Source organism: Mustela nivalis (assembly GCF_964662115.1).
Source record: "Mustela nivalis genome assembly, chromosome: 11".
Lineage (NCBI taxonomy): Eukaryota > Metazoa > Chordata > Mammalia > Carnivora > Mustelidae > Mustela > Mustela nivalis.
The window spans coordinates 91,411,248-91,431,596 of NC_139030.1; the positions used below are offsets into that span (position 1 = coordinate 91,411,248).

The window sequence follows — 20,349 nt, forward strand, 5'->3', positions numbered from 1 at the left end:
TGGTCTGCCTCTTGATTGCTTTTGTAGTTAATACTCTGCTCTCATTGATATTTGCTGACCTTACTTAGGGTAGTGAAATGCAGTGCTCATAAAATCTCATTTTTATTTTCTTCCTTCCTCATTTAAAAATAAAAGTATACTTTTCTTTTTTTTTTAATGTAATCTCTTAGAAGAGAAAATTTGGGAAAGGATAAAAGGAAGACGTTATACTTCTAGAAATATTTAGAGTTTTTAAGTGTCAGATCATACTACACTGAAAAAAGGCAATAGAATACTAGTTATTTCAGATAGAAGGAAGTAAAAAAGTAATGTTTTTCATATCTAGCAAAAATTGGGGTGAAACTATGGACATATGCATGTACTTATATATAAATGTGTATGTCAGTGGCTAATATGTATCCATTTTATAGCAAATAGTAGAAAGTAAGGTTATGCTTAAATGTAATCCCATTAAGACTAAATAAAAATGACTTTTGGATGCAGGGGTAAATACTCTCACTGACTTATGGTCCTTAAATAATACTCTGTTAGAGTTATGATTCAAAGAACACAATGACAGTATTTGGAACACTTCTGTAAAGAAATAATGGAGATGGAAAACATCGACAATGATCATTATTTTCCAGTGTAAGGCATAACCTCTTCTCTAGCGTGTTGGGGAGTTCCTGAGTAGAGTGATAAGTAGATGCAGTAAGACAAGTAGTGATTCCATTTGTCTAAAAGTGTTCATTTAACAAAGTCACATTAAGCTGTATGAAGCAGACCTCTCTTACTCTCTATCTAACAGACAACAATAAATTATCACAATTGTTTTATTTTCTTCTAGTATTTGATTAGACAAAGAACATTTTTCTTTCTGTATCAGTGTTTACCTGAAATGACTACACAGAAAGAATGTGGTCAGTATGCATGTCTTAGCTAAGATAAATATTAATACCTTACATCATAATACCTGTTAATATAATTTCCTTGAAAATATACATAAAATACACAAGCTGTCCATGGCAATACTTTATACAGTGTAAGAAAATATTACAATGTAGTATTTAGTGGAATGTTTCTTCATTCAACAATTTACACTGAGTAATACCAATTGCTTATAAATTAGTTTTATTTTAAAAGCAAGTTAGCGTCATAATGGAAAGCCAGAAGAGTATGTAATATGGCATCATATCCTCTTCATATAATGATTTTAAATAGACTGTATATTTGGAAAAGTCTATGCTGTTTAAAAAAATGTTTAAGTAGGGGCCTCTGGGTGGCTCAGTGGGTTAAAGCCTCTGCCTTCCGCTCAGGTCATGATCCCAGGGTCCTGGGATGGAGCCCCACATCATGCTCTCTGCTCAGCAGGGAGCCTGCGTCCCTTGCTCTCTCTCTGCCTGCCTCTCTGCCTAATTGTGATCTCTGTCTGCCAAATAAACAAAATCTTTAAAAAAATTATTTAAGTAAATGTTCACAATTATACTTAGGTAAAATTTTTACTGAACAAAAAATACTTCTCTAACTTTATATAGCTTTAGATTTTATTAGATTTTTAGATTTTTTCCTTATTAAAACTGTTTTAAGTTGATGTTCTTCCCTTAGATTCAAAATATTGTCCAGTCTGACCTCTTTCCCTATATTAATAAAATTAAATTGGATGCTGCTATTTTTTTGCACCAAGTACAATATTATCAGCTGTTGGGATGTTTGTATCTTTCTTACACCATATTGCTTTCCTCTAGTAGCACATTACTAATATGTTTGTTGTATCAGCAGTTTCAAGGGTTTCATTCAAAGGGGATGTGAATCAAACTATAGTCAAGGCTGTTTTTTTTCAAATGATAATCTAAGACCTCATAAGCAAAGATATACTAAGCAGAGTTTGTTTTTCTAGAATCTTTACAGATCTTTACAGCCAGTCAAAAGGAAAAAAAACATTTATAGATCAATCACTATAAGTTAAAAACCATCCTTCTGTAGAAAATACATAAAAAACACCATTTATCCTTTTATTAGTGCTTTCTACCTTGTCATCGAACATGATGAAAAGTTTAACTTCTGCCATTTATTACAATTCTTTTGCTACTACTTTGTGTGACTCAGTAATTTGGACAGCTTCTCTGCTGGGCCCATTTCTTTGAAATGTTTTGAAACATGGGATATTCTCTTAAGATGCAAAACCTGGGAAATTAGAAAACTGTGATTCATTAGGCTCCAAGACCAAGAAGAGAACCTGGCAGATGTCTTGGGCCTCATGACAGATTTTTCAGTGATGAGGAGAGGCTTGGTTGGGGCAGGCACCAGAGACTTGGAGAACTATACTGAAGAAAAGGGAATGGAGTAATACTCAGAGATAATAGATCAGGCTATTCAAGTGTTGAAAGAAGATTCAACATTTTTATGGCCCTTTCTGAACTATTTGAGCTTTTTTTTTGCTGAAGCTATGAAGATTCATCCATTCCTATACAAATCTGAGATTAAGAAAAAAAAATACAGTTTCTAATAGATTACGTTAGTTGACTATTTGGCAGGAATTCAAGAAAAATTCTAAGAACTCTTTGTGACCTTAGAATAACAGCTATTTTCATGTGCATGGCAAATGTAACTTCTTCAGATTCTTTTGAGAAATCTATGTCTTAGCCATAACATGATCAAGCTCTTTGCCAAGTTAGCAGTACAGAAAAAAGGAAGTACAAATAAGAAGCTACCTGAAAAAGAAACTAACAAACTTTTTCTTGGTTCAGATTTTAGGCCAGGTACAATCATAGCCTCAATAAGTAACTTCACTAGTTAACTCATTTATAAATATATAAACATGCAAAAATAAAAATGTCCTTTTTCTTCTTAGTTTATAATTGGCAACTGTTACTGAAGTTTTACTTTATCTAAAAATTTACAAAACAGTAGAAAAAGCTATGTGGGACATAAGAACTTAGTTTAAGAAGATATATAAAGCAGATACACAACAGGAAAAGGTTTCACTTGGAAAATCATTTTTGCATAACTTTGTTGGAAAAGACTACTCTGTCCACAGGGCTGAAATTGGTTTGCAGTTTCAACCACAAACCAAAAAATGTCTGTAAGAACTTGGACAGACACTGGTGAATGAACATAAAAGCAACACAGATTTAATTTATTTATGTTCAGTCCCTCCTCCTTAGCACTTAAAAAATTAAGGCTTAATCACACACATAGACAGAAAATAACACTTACTAACCAAAATGAAAATATTCTCAGGGAGGTCCTCTTTGAATGTTAAATTCACTAAGGTAATAACAAAAACATTTCTTTTGTTACGGTATAGTCATGCATTTAAAAAAAATTTGAACTTTTAAAGCTATTTTTTAGCTTTAACACATTGAACATTACCAGAAATATCAGAGAATTTCAGAACTCTGAGGGTTAAGAAGATGTTATTTTAATTGCTAGTTAATAAACAAAAACCAGTTAAAAAATACTACCAGTACTGCATCTATTATCTGCTTCACTGTCATAATACTGAATCTGATTGGCATTTACCAAAATTTCTTTTGGCCTGATGAAATAGGAAAGTCTAAAGTCTTGAGCACTTCACAGTAATGTAGTGAGCTTATCTGAATATTTCCTAAGGCTGTGGTTGTGTTTGCTCCAGATGAAGAAGTGGGTAAGTGGGGACAAGGAGGAAGGAATATAAGAAACAATTAATGTCTGTGAAAATTATGACTTGTATTTCGTAGGTGATCAGTACATCATAGATTCATGAAGCCTTAGATTTGGGACCTAACAATCCCTTCGTCTAAAGATGAGGCAAAGGGCTCGGGTATATGAAGTGAATTGCTTGTGATCACAAAATAACTTAGAAAGATGAAGATGAAGACGATAATGGACAGGGGGTAGAGAATTAGGATCCTATCCTATTATTTTTGAATGTTCAGGAGAAGAAAATTGATTTATGACCAGATTTTGTTTTCTTTTCTTGGTTGATATTTGTCCCAAATTTATATTTATGGCCAATAGCAAAATGGCTAAAGCAGCAAGCTCTAATCATACTTTTAGGGAAGTCTTAGAAACAAGCTGGAGAGCGGAGTGATCTAGAAGACTCTGGTCCAAAGTGATATATCTAATTCAACATTGAACTTGGAGATCACTGTGTTCCTCCCCAGTAGCATTATCCCACCAGTAGCATTCTGTCACTCATGATGTCAAGATTCTCCTTGAATTCTATTATGAATAGAAAACAGGAACTAGGAAGTGCCATATGAGGAGGTAGCAAAGACCAAAGGAATCTTTATGTTGGGGTTATGGCTTTAGCCAAAGAAAGCATGAGAAAATCTGAAGGGAAATTGGAGAATTGGGGCCATAGCAAGGTATCTTCCTCAAGAGGCATGATGGCCTATATGATCTCACTGAAGTTGGACTCCTTTTACGGTTTCATTGTGTTCTGGTTTCAGGTAACACATAAGAAATTGAACTAACTTAAGAAAAGGGGGATTCAAATAACAAAGCCACAGAAAAATTTTGAATATTCTTCAGACCTTCAGAAAGAGCGTGTGCTACTTTTTTTTTTTTTTTTTAAGATTTTTAATTTTATTTATTTGAGATAGAGAAGGCAAGCAAAAGCACAAGTGGGAGAGAGGGGGCAGTGGGAGAACGAGAAGCAGACTCCCCACTGAGCACGGAGCCTGACACAGGCTCTATCCCAGATCCCTGGACTGGATTCCGAGGTCATGACCTGAGCCTGAGTGGAAGGCAGTTGCTTCACCAACTGAGCCAGCGAGGTGCCCCCTCAAGGTGCCATTTTAAATGGCACCTTCATTCTTTCTCAATGCAGCCTGGTCATACTTGTCTAAGTAATACGTTGGGTTACTCAGATTTGTTTTTTTTCCAATTTGAAAATAATAGCAACATATTTTTGTTAATCTGGCTGATAAAGAATTATTGTAAGGATACGTGGAAAGGTGAAGAAATAAAAGTATCCATTTCAGGAATCCCCTAGCAGTCATAGAGGATTTAGTGTGCTCTGTCCACATCCCATAGCAAATATCCCCTACTCTGGTGTTCCTTTCTTACGATGACTCAGTTGAGATGGGAAACCAATGAGACCAGACACAGAAAAAATGAACTGTTGACTCTAGCTCATGGCTTTTACATTCTCACTTTTCCAGTTGTTCCACACAGGGTACTAGCTTCCTAGCTAAGTCTCTGTAGTCTCATAATCAAATTATATAAACTGGACTTTGATTGAGTAGACCAGTCACCATCAAAAGCAACAGAAGATGCTTTTGTTGGGTAGAACTTTCATGCCAATTCATTTTATTGACTGCTCATCAAATATCCGACTTCGACTAGATAGCAATCATTGTTTCAATCGGAATCCCCCTCCCCCATGGGTATGCAAGGTAATTTAATTGGTGGTGGCCTTGCACAGACTGTCAAGCATCCAAACAATTTTAGACTATTGTTTTTTACCAGTGAATATTAATTGAAATCTCTCCTTTGCCAAGTTATTGTAGATGCATGGGTGAGACAACGATATATAGGAGAATTCCTACAGAAGATCTATAAAATTGATGAAGAAAAACTATCACAATGGACACATGTAGAAAAACAGCAACCTAAATTATCCATAAATTTTTTCCTCAACTTAAGCTAAAATACACAGTTTCTTCAACTTCTTATAACATAACTGTTATCAGAAATAAGACCTTTTTAAATATAGAAACTTAAACTTTCCCCAAAGCAGGAAGGTTTTTTGTTTGTTTATTTTTGTTTTTAAACACTTAAGTTGTTACTCTAGGGACAGAAGGAAAGTTTTAAAAATAAGTAGTTTTCATGAAAGAGAGGTGTTTGAGCATCATCACCAAGAGCAGAAGCAGATTTAAGGAAAGGAGACTGAGAAGAGATTGAATGAAAGGAAAGAAAATAAGAGAGGGAGGGTGATAAAAATAGAAAGCAAAGATAATCCCAAAGAGCAGTGCGCACAGTTCTGAAGCAATCAGTACCACTCTGGTCAAGTCACCATCGTCTGTTCTGGGTTTAGTTTCTTCAGGCACCAGGCTGCTTCTGGGTAAAACAGCATTCTCAGCTTGCTTGGCCTCCTCTCTGGGCCTGTGCCTTGCTGTGGGCCTAAGAAAGGGAAGGCTTTAGGTTTCTGGGATGAGGCTGCTGTTTTTCTCTGTTCTCAGCTCCATGAGAATTCTTGAGGGACAAGGCTACAGATAAAAGATGTGGGGGCTGGATGGGAAGGTCTCAAGTGAGAAGTGAGGTGGCTTGATTTTTAAGGTCCCCTGATACTTTTTATTTATATATTTTCTGCTTCTAGAGAAAAATAAAATGTAAAATAGTTCAACATAGAATGCCTGTGCAAATACCAAACCAATAACCTACTACCCCCAGGAGGTGCTGGCCTCTGCCCAGCGTACAGTTTCAGAGCTGTAAAAGGCAAGAGATATGTACACGGATATGACCTAATCTCAGGATATATATATATATTTTTAATCAAGAAAGGCAAAGGAACTCTTATAGTCAGCAATAAACTGGGTTTTGGGGAGTGTGGACTTGCCGAGTAACAATACAGAAAGAGCCTAAAGTTGGGTCCACTGTAGTATAAGTCTAATCATCTGTGTTGGTTATGTCCTGGCATGGCCTTCAGTTGAACACAGTTGAACAGCTGAGGAGTGGGACAGTTTCTAGGCTTGAACCACATTCATGGCTTTGGACGAGAATCTGCTCAATGGCAATGACCCCCAAACCAAGTTATCCTAGAGTCCAAAGAAAAGGTGAAAAGACAAAGTCTGAAAATCAAAGGATGTAGCTATGCAAATGTGGTCAGTTTGGGAGGGTGAGAATGATGGGCGAGATGGCATAGTTGGGAAAACAGGTGATTATATTCCCAGGACCACCTAACCACCAGAGGCTAGGTTGCTAAACCAGTAAATTATTTTGAGTGTGGAGCTCAGGAAGGGATAGAGAAGGGTGAAGGCCTTATGCTTGAAGCAACGTTTTCTTTTCTTCTATTTCTAGGTCCAGTCTGTGGATGAACACGGTGGGGCAATAGAGAAAATGATGATTTTCTTGTAAAAAAAAAATACACAGACACACACACACAAACATATGTATATATATACACCCATAAGCCACTCTCTGGTGGTCTCCACACTCCGCAGGCCAGCTGTCTCGGGCCTCCGTTTCAGTCTGTTGTCTCGGGTGAGCCCTTTAAATTCCGCTTCCCCCCGCCCCCACCAGCACGCGCCCGCTCCCAGACAGGTGTTTTCCCAACTCCTGAGACTGAGAATTTTGGGGAGTATCTGAGCCAATAAGATCTCCCTTTAGGGTGGGGGCGGGGGAAAAGGCGGGACTAGTTGGGTCAGAGCGGGGGCGGGGTTTTCGCGGCTGAGCAGAGCCAGCCTGGTTGCGTGGAGGGTTGTTTTATCCGCCCCCCCCACCTTTTTTTTTTTTTTTTTTTTTTTTTCCCCCAGTCCCGGAGTCTTATTAATTTCTCTGTGGGGCTGCAGCTGGAGACCGCGGAGCGTTGGAAATGACGCTCGGAGCTTTAATTACCGCAGCCGCCGGACAAGTGTGAGGAAAGCTGACAGGAAAAAGAAGGACAGGATCGGGGGAGAAGCGAGAAGCTTCCCCCCCACCGCCCTCCCATTCCCTCCCAATTTGGACTGGAGGTGCAAGGAAACTGAAAAGGGAGCCGAACATAGCCCGGCAGGGGGGAGAGGCCGGAAACCTACCGCCTCTTTGCAATCAACTTTTTTTGGAAACCTTTTTCCCCCTTCCTTTTTATTGTTGACCAACCAGTGAGAGAAAGTGAGGAGGGAGCGAGAAAGCAGAGGCTCACACGGGAAAATAGCTGCACAGTCCGGCCCGGAGCCCGAGGCGCACACACTCGAGCACACTCCCACACGCGCACACCAGCGCGCACACTCACCCCCTCCTCCGGTCCCCGGCCCTGGACCCGCGGGCGCGGACTCGGTCGCCCCGGCTCGGAGCGGGTGCACCGCGCAAGTCGCGCGCCGGTTCCCCTCGCGCCCCCCGGCGCGCCCGGCTGAGGGATCTCCTCCGCGTGCCCGAAAGGGGATATGCCATTTGGACATGTAATTGTCAGCACGGGACCTGAGACTTCCAAAAAATGAAGCTGGCGACAGGACTGTGGGTCTGGGTGAGCCTTCTCCTGGCGGCGGGGACCGTCCAGCCCAACGCTTCTCAGTCAGGTGGGTCGCGCGCGGTTCCTTCTCGCGCTCAGTTCTTGAACCTGCTGCCGCCGGCTCGGCTGCGCCCGGGTGGCTCCCTCGCCCCCTTCGCCCAAACAGAGACCCTCTGGCTCCCAGGCGTGGAGGGAGCACGCCACCCGGGCCTCTTCCTCGCGCTTCCATTCATCCCTCTTTCTGTCCCCAAACTTAACCTTGCTGTGTACCTGTGTTTTATTTACCGTGATAGGTCACGCTGCGACCCTGTCCCTTTTCTGTTCCTCCCCTTTTTTTTTTTTTTCCCTTTCTCGCACGTTTTCTGTGAGCCTAAGCGGGATCCCTTCTGGCCCCGCCTGTTGTGTGGGACATGGGAGACACAATTCCCGAGTTAAGAGGAGACGGTCCTCCGGCCGTCCGGGCCCCCCGAGAGTAAAAGCTTCCAAGAAGCGCTCGCCGCCCGGGCTTCGAAAGGGCTGAAGTCCCGGGCGGTGTCAGCGGGGCCTCTTGAGAGCGGGAGGGCGGTGGGGCGTGGAGCTCCGAGAGCCGCGCTTTGCACCTGTGTGCGCTGCGGGAGGCCGCTGCGTCCCCCTTCGCCCGGAGCTTGCGGGGGTCAGACTCGACTTGAGCCCAGCCTGGGCAGCTGGAGCGCGGCAGGAGGGCGCGCCTCGGCCGGAGGGCACAGAACTCCGGGCCTCCTACGCCGGCGTCCCGGAGCCTTCGCCCCATTGACTTGAGGGAGCTTGCTTGCCTGCGTGCTCTCTTTAAAAAAAAAAAAAAAAAAAAAGTGGCGGGGGCGGGGGGGTTGACATACTCGAGCCGGGGGCCCGGCCTTCCCGTCGGTTGCTGTTTGGCTTCAGGAAGAGTTCTTCCTGTAGTTCAACTTGCTATTGGCCGGAGTCCCTCCAACTTCTCTGTTTACTGCCCGGCGCGGCTGCCGAGCCGACCCGTTGCGCGAATTGATTTAACCCGAGGCGGGCGCGACTGCGCTGCCACGGTTGGCAGGAAAGCTTGAGCCCCAGGTACCCGGACACGCGGAAGGCTAATTGACCCCCGAGAGGCAGCCGGGTGGGGCTGGCGCACCGCAGCCGGCAGGGCTAAGGACAGCACCTGCAGTGCGAGGTTGCTCAAAGTTTCTGACACTTGAGTTTCCTGGGGATGAAAGTGGGACAGGAAAAGGACTGAGGACCGGTGTCTGATGCAGCCAAAGGTGGCCTTTTGGAGAGCGGGGGAGATTTCCGGAACCATCCGGGGCTGGTCGCGGGAGCGTGGGAGGCAGCTAGAGGAGATAAAGCCCCCGAGAGTGGCGATGGGAGAGTTTCAGGCCCCCGGAGGGTGTCCTTCTGACCTCACCGAGAAAACAACGCGCTGTGGTTTTTCCCGCTCCGCCCCCGCCGCCTACCCCTCCTCGCCTAGTAAATAACAAGTTGCAATCCTCGAGCCTTTTAAAATGACCTTCGAATGCCACCAGTGTGCGCCGTTTGTACTAGCCTTTTGCACCCTCCCAAATACTCCGAAATTCTTCATGCATACCAGGTCCCGCGCTCCAGCCACCTCCGGAATTACACCAACACGGACTTGAGATTCCAAGCGGCCTCTTAGATACATCCCTTTTTATCTCCCTCCCCACTCCGAGTCCCTTCATATTTTCCCTCAATGGGTTGATTATGCACATTGACCCATTCAAAAGCATTTGCTACCGACATGCAGACTTAGCCGAGAGGAATTTCTACGAGGCAACCTACTGGGGGCTGTCTGGTTCAGCCTCAGCCACTGGAGGACCCGGCTCCGAGTCCGCGGCAATTTGGTATTAACTGTGTGGCTCAGGGTTGAGCTATGCCGAAAAGCCCTTTTCAGAATTTCTGCAAAGAATGTAATCCAAATTAGTTCTGCAGCTGTCCTCTTCCTCGTCTCAGGCGACACCGCCTCGCGCCCTCGCTGGTCTCTTCTCGCTTCCCCCCGCGAATTGTCAGACCCACAAGTGAGCCCATTTAGAACGCGAGGATTAGCGTGCCATTGTTGTTCCGTGTGTGACTCTGTACTTGAAATTCTAGGGGCACAAAGGCGAGTCTCACTTGTTCAAAACACAAAGTGATCTAGATGAAAGGGCCGCACAAAGAAAAGCTCTCGGGTGCATCCCTAGTATAATTGCAACACGCTTGCTAAGGTGATCCACTGGAAACTGCAAATGCCCCCGGGGACTTTTTTTTTTTTTTTCCACCCTATCCCACCCCCACCCAGCCGCACCTGGCAAGGAAAGTTCAGCTGGGTTTAATATAGTGCTTTTGCGAAACCAAGTTACTGTCTGGAGTGTGAGTGAGGCTCTGTGTGTCTGTGGCTGTGTGTGCGATGCTCTGTGTTCCCAAGTAAATACATATTGCGTGTCTCCCCTCTCGCGGTTAGCAGTCAGTAGCAGTTTGGAGGAGTTTGTTTTGGTCCAAATGAGAAATTAAGTGCGGATAAGTAAACTAAGCTGCCAGAGGGCGACAAGATGTTGAGTGAATTGCTTTTAGATGAAACAAATTAAGGAAACGAGGGAAGACAATCTGCTTCTCGCATTATTAGACACGCTTGGAGTTCAGGGGAAAGTGGCATATTTTTGAAATGCTAATTTCTTAAGAAGCAGAAGGAATGCACCTTATTTACTGCTCTATGTGAACAGAATAAAGATACGGGTGGGGGGACCATTCCTTGTATAGATCTAAGATATTTATTAAAACAATTGTAATGGAAAAGGATCTGTTTTTATTTATTTTTTCTCCTCTTGCTTGGGAAAAGAAATCAACTTTAGAGAAGACAATTTTTAAATGTCTTAAGAATTTTGTCTTATTTCCAGTAATTCATTTTATCTCGAAATAGTATATATAGCCAAAGGCCATTTATATGACTATTATAAAGCCTTTACCACCAAAAGAGATAACTTCAAAAATCATCTTTTCCTGGCATGATTAAAAAATAGTATCTACCTTTGTATTGAAATGCAATATATAATATTGAAGCAGTGCTCTTACATACCTCAATAGATATGGGATAAACAAGTTCAGTTTCCATTTCTTATTTGCAAGTAACTTAGTTCTGCTTTTCATACTATAAAATAACACAGATTTTTTTCCCTATATATTTAAGAGAGATCTTCAAACTTAAGGTCAGTTTCTATACATTTGAGAAGAAAAAAGTTAATAAAACTTAGATAAATGATGAAAAAGATCTTAAATACAAATACATAAATACAGGAAAAACAAATCTTTCTTACACGTGTTTACTGGAAGCACACCCACGGGATATACTGTTTTATTTTTTTTTCTCTTAGCTTTGAAGTTCTTATGTATGGAAAAAGAATCATTTTAGAAGAAGGTATTTTTTCTTCAGAATGTTTCTAAACCAATTTATACCTATTATAACTGCAGATAAGTTGAAAATACTATAATATGGACCGTTAGGATAAAATTGAATGACTTGTTGTGTCATGATTCCTCATCTACTGATTTTTTTCCCCATTTAAACTAAACTGCTTTTATTCTAATCATTTGTGCATAGAAAAATCAATTTTTAAGAAAATCAGTACTTAGTGCTTTATATATTTTTTCATTTAGTCATGGGAAATGTGTCTTAATTAAGAAATTACATTAGAATATTTACCAGGGCATGCACTTCATGGAAGATTTATGTATTTTTTACACTAACCTGAACACACTAAGTTTGCATTGACTGATTTTTAGAGTTTGCATTCATTTGAGGCAAAAATCATATTTCCTCCTTAAAGTGGATTCAAATATTTAGTATTCATGAGCTTTCATGCCTTTAGTTCTTAAATAGAGGTACTATTTATCATCTGTCTTATGCATTCACACTTTCCATTACTGTAGATTCTTTCTTTACATCTTATTATTTATTGAGTTTACACATGTGAATATATATATTTGCCCCTCCACCACCAAGTGTATTCTTTTTGTGTGTGTGCCTTCCCAGCAACCTGCCACTCAGCCACTGCAGGAGTCCTCTGAGCCAGTTTTCATTCTTTCTTTCTGATAAATCTGATATGGCTGGTTGGCTGGACAATTGCAACCCATTCCATTGCGCAGATTTATTCCTGAAAGAAAATAAAAAGGCATCGATCCAAGATCACTAGCACATCTCAGAAACCCTGACTCCAAGGCCAGATCTTTCTACAGAGAAGTCCCTTCTTCCCTCTTTCTCCCTTTTCCCCTCTTGACCAAGGATAGAAGGTAGACTACCCCCTTTTAAGAAATACCAGGGATGTAAGGAATTATGCTCTTTAGAGCATATTCTCTGAAGCCTTGTGATTAGAACCACCTTAGATTAATGACTATGCAAGGTGCACATTTTAGATAATAAATTGAATGAGACTGCCTTAAACATTGCAGTTCTTTAAAGTGGTGTCGTATTTATATTATTTCAAGCCAGTTATTAAGAAAATTTAAGATATTAAAAAGAGCAACAAGTTTTTGCTTTATTTTACAATGTTCTGCTGCTGTTGGATATCTATGTGTAATTTGTAAGTGCCCGAAACATAAATGAAACAAATGATCCAAAAAGATGTTCTTTTACCTGCAACCTTGTTGGCACTTGCTGCTTGATTTCACCCTTTTGAGAGATACTGCTTTATAAAGATGGTAATATTTACATTAAAATTAGCTTATGCATGTTCAAACCTACAGCTGTTCTACAAAAATTAATTGTCAAGCATATTCCACTGTTCTCTTTTATAATGATCTGAGTATGTATTCAGGGCAGAATCTAATCACATTATAAGCTTTTCTTCAGGTTATATCATTTTAGGAATGTTCTGCTGTGTTACATTTGACCATATGGAGCAAAACTGCATCTTATCTAACACTCATTTTCTGGATTATTTTAAATATTGGGCGCTTGGAGTAAAGCCATACTTTTCACGCTTTCTCATGCAGTTGTTGACTGGAGTTTACAGTTTATACTGACAATTCCTTAATTTTCTTTATTATTACTTTTTAATGAAAAGGTCCTACATCGATGTTTCCTGAGCCTGTAGCTGTGCTACCTACTTTGAAGGACACATTAACTGCCCGTTTTGTGGTTAAGTTTGACATAGGGCATGGCTAAGTGCTTTCAATCAGTATTTCTACATTGTGGGGACAAATTCCTCCAGTTTTTTATTAATACCTTGAGCATTCACTCCATGTCTTTGTGACTTGGCTTCTGTGCCTGAGGGGAAAATGTATGTAATATACTCTACTTGTCCATTGTATAGCAGTTTTCTGAAAACTGGCTTTAAAGTCTTCCCTAATATTGAGATACATTCCAGTAACAAGTTAATTGATATATTTAAAAGTGTATGCACATGCATATATAAATAAACACAATGTAACATAATGTAAACTTTCAGCAGACTACCTCTGTCTGAAGAAAACCTTTTGGTCATTAAACCAAAGCATTTGTACTTGAAATCCATTTCCCCAAGATATTACTTTTCAGAATTGCTCTGTGTTCTTTTTAGATTTCATTGTAGATATCTTTTTCTCTCTTTCTGAATTCTTGATAATTCTGTCATATTTATTATACAAATTGGCCTATTTTCCAAATCTTTAATCAAAGCTTTGAAGTCACTTTCTTGTTTTCATATTTGACACTTAAACTAGTGGTTCCTATTTGTATTAAATTTTTTTGTATTAATTTTTCAGAAGGGTCGAGAATGGTCTCACTTTTATGACACAGGTGAAATATATGCGATTGAATTGTAGAGTGTTTTTTTTTTCTTTGAACATATAGTAATTGTTTTACAGTGGTTTTCATTTTAAGTGATTACTCTGCAGGCCCGTTGCTTTGCACAAATCCAGGGGGCAGCAGCCACATAGAATTTAATGGGAATAGTGCACACCTGAACTGTGGGTTGCGATACAGCAGCCCTGCTGTTGTGTGATGCTACAGGGGAAAGTACTAAAAGTTAGAAGAATTGGATTCTGGTCATACAGTCATTTTCTAGGTGATCTTGGGTTAGACTTCTTGCTGCGTGTCTCAGTTTTCTGAGTCTCTATTAGGGTGGCTAAGGTGATAACCTAAATGGTTAACATCTTGAATTTTGAAATAATTCAGTTAGACAGTAGCATGGTGTTTAGAGCTTTTAGAAAGAGAAATCCTTTGGTTTTTAATTAATCTTGTTAGTGGATTTCTTTTCAAGTGAATTCACGTGTATAACCCTGGTATCTAAAACAGGTAAAGGGTGGGGGTGGTGGTGGGGGGAGCTGCTTCTCTTAAAGCTGCAGCTAGATGATAGCTTTGTGCTCCCTGACTTTGTCACTCCCCCACTTTCCTTCCACTATTGCCTCCACTCTCCTGTGCTTACTTCACAGAAATCTAGCACTAGTTAGAAGCTATTTCGTGCAGTCTGATCATTTTTTAAGTGAGGAACCTGTAAGCATGCAGAAGTGAGATGATGTAAGGTAGCTGACAGCTTCTGACACCAATATCATTTTCCTCGACACACAAAGAAGTACTTGAAAATTTTAAGTTGTGGACACTTAAAAAAAAACCCACAAATACAAGGTAGTTTTGCTTTAAAAGAGAATTGCAAAGTTGAAATGAAAACAAATGGATCAGAACTATAGGCCTAACTATCCTACTGAGAAGTTCTTTTCAAGGGGAAGACCGTGGGATCATCATCATCCTTAATTTATATTTAGGAAATAATCACTGATTGCATTTATAGCTTGCCACGCATTAAGATTAAAAAAAAGAATCGAGGGAGTGTTGATTCTGAAAGTCACATAAGAGCATCTGCACTCTTATCTGTATATAGTAGCGCCTTCAAGGTTTTCTTTTACCTGGGACTTTATAAAGATGACCAAGAAGTAGAGAATGGTTATATCTCTGTTCTATGTTAAGTAGTATACAAGTTTAAATAAAATGGCTTATAAGGAATAGACAGTGAGTTTGCTGGTTAGTTGGTGGGGACCCTTAACCAGCAAATCCTGGGGATATTTCAGATTCTTCCAGGCCCTTCCTTGGACCAAGGATCTTTATTTTTTCTACTCTTTATTGGGCTTTCTTTCTTCAGATCTCTGCTAAGATCGCAGTTATATTCTTTGATTAAGTATATAAGCTAATCTTTAAGTATTAAAACTTTATAAATGTATTTCTGTGGCACATTTGCCTCCTTCTAGAAGATGCTGCCTGTGGACCTTGTTACTTTGCAGTGTTGTTGATTTCGCCTTAATGCTTTCTGATTGTCTCTGTCTTTCCGTTAAGTGCCAAAGCTTTCTGGGATTTGATTAGCATTCTCAGGGGCCATAGAGACAGAAGGGAGGTTGGAAACTTGTTTTGACAGGAAGAGTCACTTCCTGTTAGGAATCTGAGATGAAAATGAACCCCCCGTAAAATATTAACATAGACATGCCATGGGACTTCCTGTGCGACATCATTAAACCTCTCCCGTGAGAAATAGCTCGGGGTCATTACTGTTAATCATGTTATTCCCAATATTGTAGGGGTTAGTGAAGCATACTAAATACCGGCAAGAATATGCAAGACTTCGTTTCTGAGTTTAGGAAGTTAGAGTGATAGGTATCAAGGCTGTATGAATGTTTATATATGTTTCATTTTAAACATAATGTAAAAGTGCTTAAAGAAAACACAATGAGTGGTGAAATAAGCACTCATGTATTTCCCACAATGATCAGACTTGTAAATAATCAGTTTCACCTCCATTTTTACTGCTCTTCTGACCTTTACTGATGTCTTGTCCCATATACATCCTGTATAGGTGAACATTGAGGTTTTAAGCCTTAAGGATACAAATGGAGATTCTAAACCTGCTTTAACTAGATGCATCTCCTGGTTATCGATGGTCTGCTAAGGATATCTCATGGTTAGGCTGGTTAGGATGGAAAAAAGTGGCAATAGACTCTCCAGGTTCTGTGACTATATCTAGAGTAGTTAGAGCTTCAATAATAAGTAGTACAATTCTCTATTTCAGGATGGTTGCCATCACTAGCAGGGGAATGCCTAATTGAGGTCATGGATGGTAGTGACAATTTTGCTTTAGGCGAACTCTCCTTTTACTAAAATCTGTCTTTGTCATTATTTTGTATTCTTCCCTATAGGATTAGAGAATATGAGAATATGAGTTTCTTTCTATAGGGACCTAAGAAAACCAAATAAAAATAAAACAGAACAGTATTTCTTTTAGTCACACACTTTCCATTTTCAGGAGTTCCTTTTGTCCTATCATGTTGTCTAGAACTAAAGCTGTTAAACACATTTTGGTGTTTTTAAAAGGGGATTCGATTACATAGCTTATCGATTACAAAGCTTATTCCCAAGATTTTTGTTAACCTCATCTAGTGTTTAAAAACTTCAGAGCAGGGCTATTTCAAGACCCTCTGTACTGGTTCCCTTGCTGATGTCCTCTCACCGCCAAGACTTCATGCCAGATGGCCATCTATAATATATTTTTATTAGCCTACTTTCTATTTGGAAGCCTTCAATGGATTCCTATTGTAAAGTTCAAAGCCTACTAAGATAGCGTTCAGATTTTTAAAAATCCATTCTTAAGAGTTTTCTTAAGATGTATCCTAAGAACCACACTGACCTAGTCAGTATTCCGTGACTGTGCCTTGCTTGTTGTCTCTGCGTTTGCTTTGCCCCTTTCCTGGAATTCATGGCTCACTTGTGACTCTGCCTGTTCAATCAGTTGAATCTTTTCAATTCTACCTTAAATCATACCTCTTCATTACATTTTCTTGTCACTGATTAGCTTATAACCCTTATCCATATCTGGCCTTTACTCTTAAGCCACAGTGTAGTTTCAACTTTTTAAGAGCGGGAGTTTTTATGCCCTGCGGAGACAAATGCAGTGCCACATATATAGTAAGCTCTTTAAAAATATTTTTTAAGTGAAAAAATAACATACATTTGCTGAAACAATTTTAAGCTCATTCCTGGGTGGCTATTATTTGTAATTAAACCATATAGTGCACAAAGTAAGCTGTTCTAAAAACACAATTATAGAATTCTTAATAATAGATATTAGACATGTTTTTGCTGGGAATTTCTTTAGTTGCTTTCTTGAGCGTCCTAGGATATTTATTTCAATGGATTGTTTCCAAGAATATATCATTTGCCCCCATTCCCATTTTTAGAGTCTGTTCATAATGTGGTACAAAGTATTTCTGTTGGTTTTATTTTTGGTGAGTTAAATATATGTGAATACCATTCTTAAATGTAACTTTTAGTGGCCCACTATTTTTATGTGTCATTACATTGCTATTTCTTATCTCCTGTTTAAAAATTTTAATAAGTGTTTAAGCAGTGAGCATGTACTGATTCTTCAATATATTTCAGGACAGTGTTAGGAACAGGAGGACCTATTAGAAGACTAAGGTGTCAACTTTCTCCTTTCTTTTAAGGAAGGATAGATGAGGCCAATAAAACACAATATAAAAAATACATTACTAAGTAGTTTTCCAAACCTTTGGGAGGCACATTTGCCTCCAGAGAGATGCTAATAAGTATTTCATGAAAAAAGGGTTCCAGACTAAATGTGATATTTTCTATACCTAGGTATATGTGATAATACAGCTTTGTTATAACTGAGATTTCTTAGTATCCTAAAATAGACAAATAGACCTGTGCCCACCATTTAAAAGGTGTCCTATGAAGAAAGCTCTTCAGCATAACTAAACTGAAAGGTGACTGGGATTCTTTCAGCTGTTCTTTAAGATGATCTACTCTGCATTCTGAAAATTGGTGAAATGATTATAATATTTATAGGGTCAGATTCTATGAGTGAAAGATGCTCGTCCAGACATTTCTTCTTCAATTACCAGGTTCTAAGAAAGTCAACCTTTCTAGGTCACTGCAGCATCCTAATTGTACCTTAGTTTATAATGGATTGAAAGAGTTAATATAACTTTTGAAATTATCTAACAGTCTGGAGAGTAATCTGTTAATGAGAGACTTGGATGTGGAGACGTTAGCACTTCTGTCTGAATTCTCCTGTAACTTTCTTGATTGTTTTTCCTCTAAGAATTCATGAGAAGAGAGTTTGAGTCAGGGATTATTGTTCCTACTTTGTAGATGAGGAAATAGAGATATAAAGAAGTAGTATGTGAGGGTGAAGCCTGACTGGTGCATTAGTCTGGTATGATTACATGTCTGAGCTGTCCTGAGGACCAGTTGGCTCTGCCTTCTGCTTAAGTGACAGAAGCTAGGGATGCCTCTCAAAGGCACGGCCCCTCCACTGTACTTCCACACTGCGTGAGAAAAGGATGTTTAGCACACCAAGTCCTTCTGCCCTCAGGTCAGCAATTCTTTTTGCTTTCCCTGTAGTCATGTGAAGAAACCTGTCCAATAAATCCTTTAGGTTATATTGTGTTTCTCCTCCTCTGATGGATTCTCTGTAGTTCTTTGTATTTTGTATATTAAAGGAAACAATCATGTAAGCTTTGTCTTCTTGAAAAAGCTTCAAAGCAGAGGTATATCCAAGGTTTTGGGCCCTGCACTTATACGATTTTGGGAACTTCTTTTAAAACAATTCAGAAATAAAAATGCAAATAAAAACAGAGCCTTGTAATGCACCAATGCAAGAGAGGGTCTCTGAAGCTAAAACAAAACAAAACAAAACAACTTTATGATAACTCTTCCTATATTTAAAAATTATATATTTTAAGAAACAACGTCATTCCTCTTTTACTAAGAACTTTGGTTGTAATTTTAATTATTTTTTTCTACTGTATATAGTTGGTGTCCACTGTTAATGAAGAGGAACACATTGTTTCAAGAAAAAAAAGACTGTAGTAAATCACACTGTAAAGCACTTCAGTATGTCTTTTGGTGAAAATATGTGATACATACAGGCAATTTTCAGAATATTTTCTCTAAATATGACTATGCCAAATCCAGGTATATATCTATTTTCTTGATATCATATTTTTAAGTATGGGTCAGGTAATACTGTCCCTTGGACAGTTCTGTATTTTATAATGTGTGCTTTAAAGGAATCTTATAGTTTTGGCATGTAAAAGTTATATTACTAAGGCCCTACCCCTTGAAACATATAGCTCTTTGAATTTTTAATCGTTTGTTATTTAGCATGGATAACAATCTGTCGTTGACTTTTACCCTCTGGTTAAGTTAAATGTGGCTATTTTAACTACAGTAGACATTATTACTAGCTGTGAATGAAACTGTGCATCTAAATTAAAATCAGTTCTCAGTTCAGATATATGGCAATATTTTAATATATTAACACATTTAAGTAGCAATAACAGGATTGGCACTTCAAGTTACAGTTTTACTATGTAAAAATATCAACTGAGCAGTTACTAATATTTCCCAGTTGTTTAAACTTCAAATTTAGCAGCCCATTATTCCTGGTGATACAGCGAAACCTCTAAAAGTGTACTTAGAATTAACAGAAACTGAAGAGATTGGTATTCCAGTATCATTCTTTAGTGACCTTTTTTTTTTTTTCTTTAAGTACAGGATGAAATTTGAAAGTATAAAAAGCTCTAAGATAAATTGACCTAGACAAAACATTTTATGCAACTGTTGGTGAAAGGGGCATTAGTTATTTCTGTGCTTACTGTATTGCTTGTGGCCAGAATTAGCACACCATGAGCCAGAGAAAGAGATAAGACAAACAATGGCACGCAGCTAATTTTGTTTAGCAAATTTAGATCTGATACATGCTATTGCACTCCTACAAACTGATTCAGTCACTCTTTGAAAGGTGCAGATGAAGTTTGTCTCCCACAGTTTTAACAGCTTTCACTCAATATTTATAGACTCTATAAAAATAAATTTCTGTAAGTACCATATTTCTCACTGGCAGAAGGAGCACTATGAAGGTAGATTTATAAATGGAAAAAAAAAAAAAAAGGAAAAACAAAAACATTTCAATTGTTCCAGGTCTGCAAAGAATAAAATATGTCAAGACATTCAAATTACCTTTTTTTCAAGGGCATATACAGTCAGTTTTGGGTATTCAAGGATTTTGACTACATGTGAGTGACTCAGAAGTCCCATTATTTTATGTGATTTTGTGATTTGAATCTGACATGTGGTGAAACTCATATTCTGAACTAGTCATTCACCTGCTATATAAGCCAAAATGATCGTATCCACTGTAATTATCAGGAAGTGGTTATAAAACAAAAGAAGCAAGAAACCCAAACTTTGTTTTTTGTAAAAATAGTGCCAC

General features: G+C 39.1%; 1 protein-coding gene and 1 long non-coding RNA gene across 5 annotated transcripts in view; one reads left to right on the forward strand and one right to left on the reverse strand.

The window, feature by feature from the left end:
* The window catches only part of LOC309844359, an 80,151-nt gene extending 72,096 nt beyond the window's left edge, over positions 1 to 8,055 (reverse strand). Inside the window, exon 1 of the long non-coding RNA XR_014300634.1 lies at positions 7,898 to 8,055. This is a non-coding gene — a long non-coding RNA (uncharacterized lncRNA). The remainder of the gene's footprint in view (positions 1 to 7,897) is intronic.
* Positions 7,197 to 20,349, forward strand: part of ERBB4 (erb-b2 receptor tyrosine kinase 4) — a 1,156,853-nt gene continuing 1,143,700 nt past the window's right edge. For 3 of the 4 annotated variants that reach the window (XM_082691066.1, XM_082691068.1, XM_082691069.1), the window contains exon 1: positions 7,197 to 8,180. In XM_082691066.1, coding sequence (XP_082547192.1) covers positions 8,099 to 8,180 — 82 coding nt within the window. In that variant the 5' untranslated portion in view covers positions 7,197 to 8,098. The remainder of the gene's footprint in view (positions 8,181 to 20,349) is intronic. The other variant, XM_082691067.1, reaches the window with a different exon arrangement.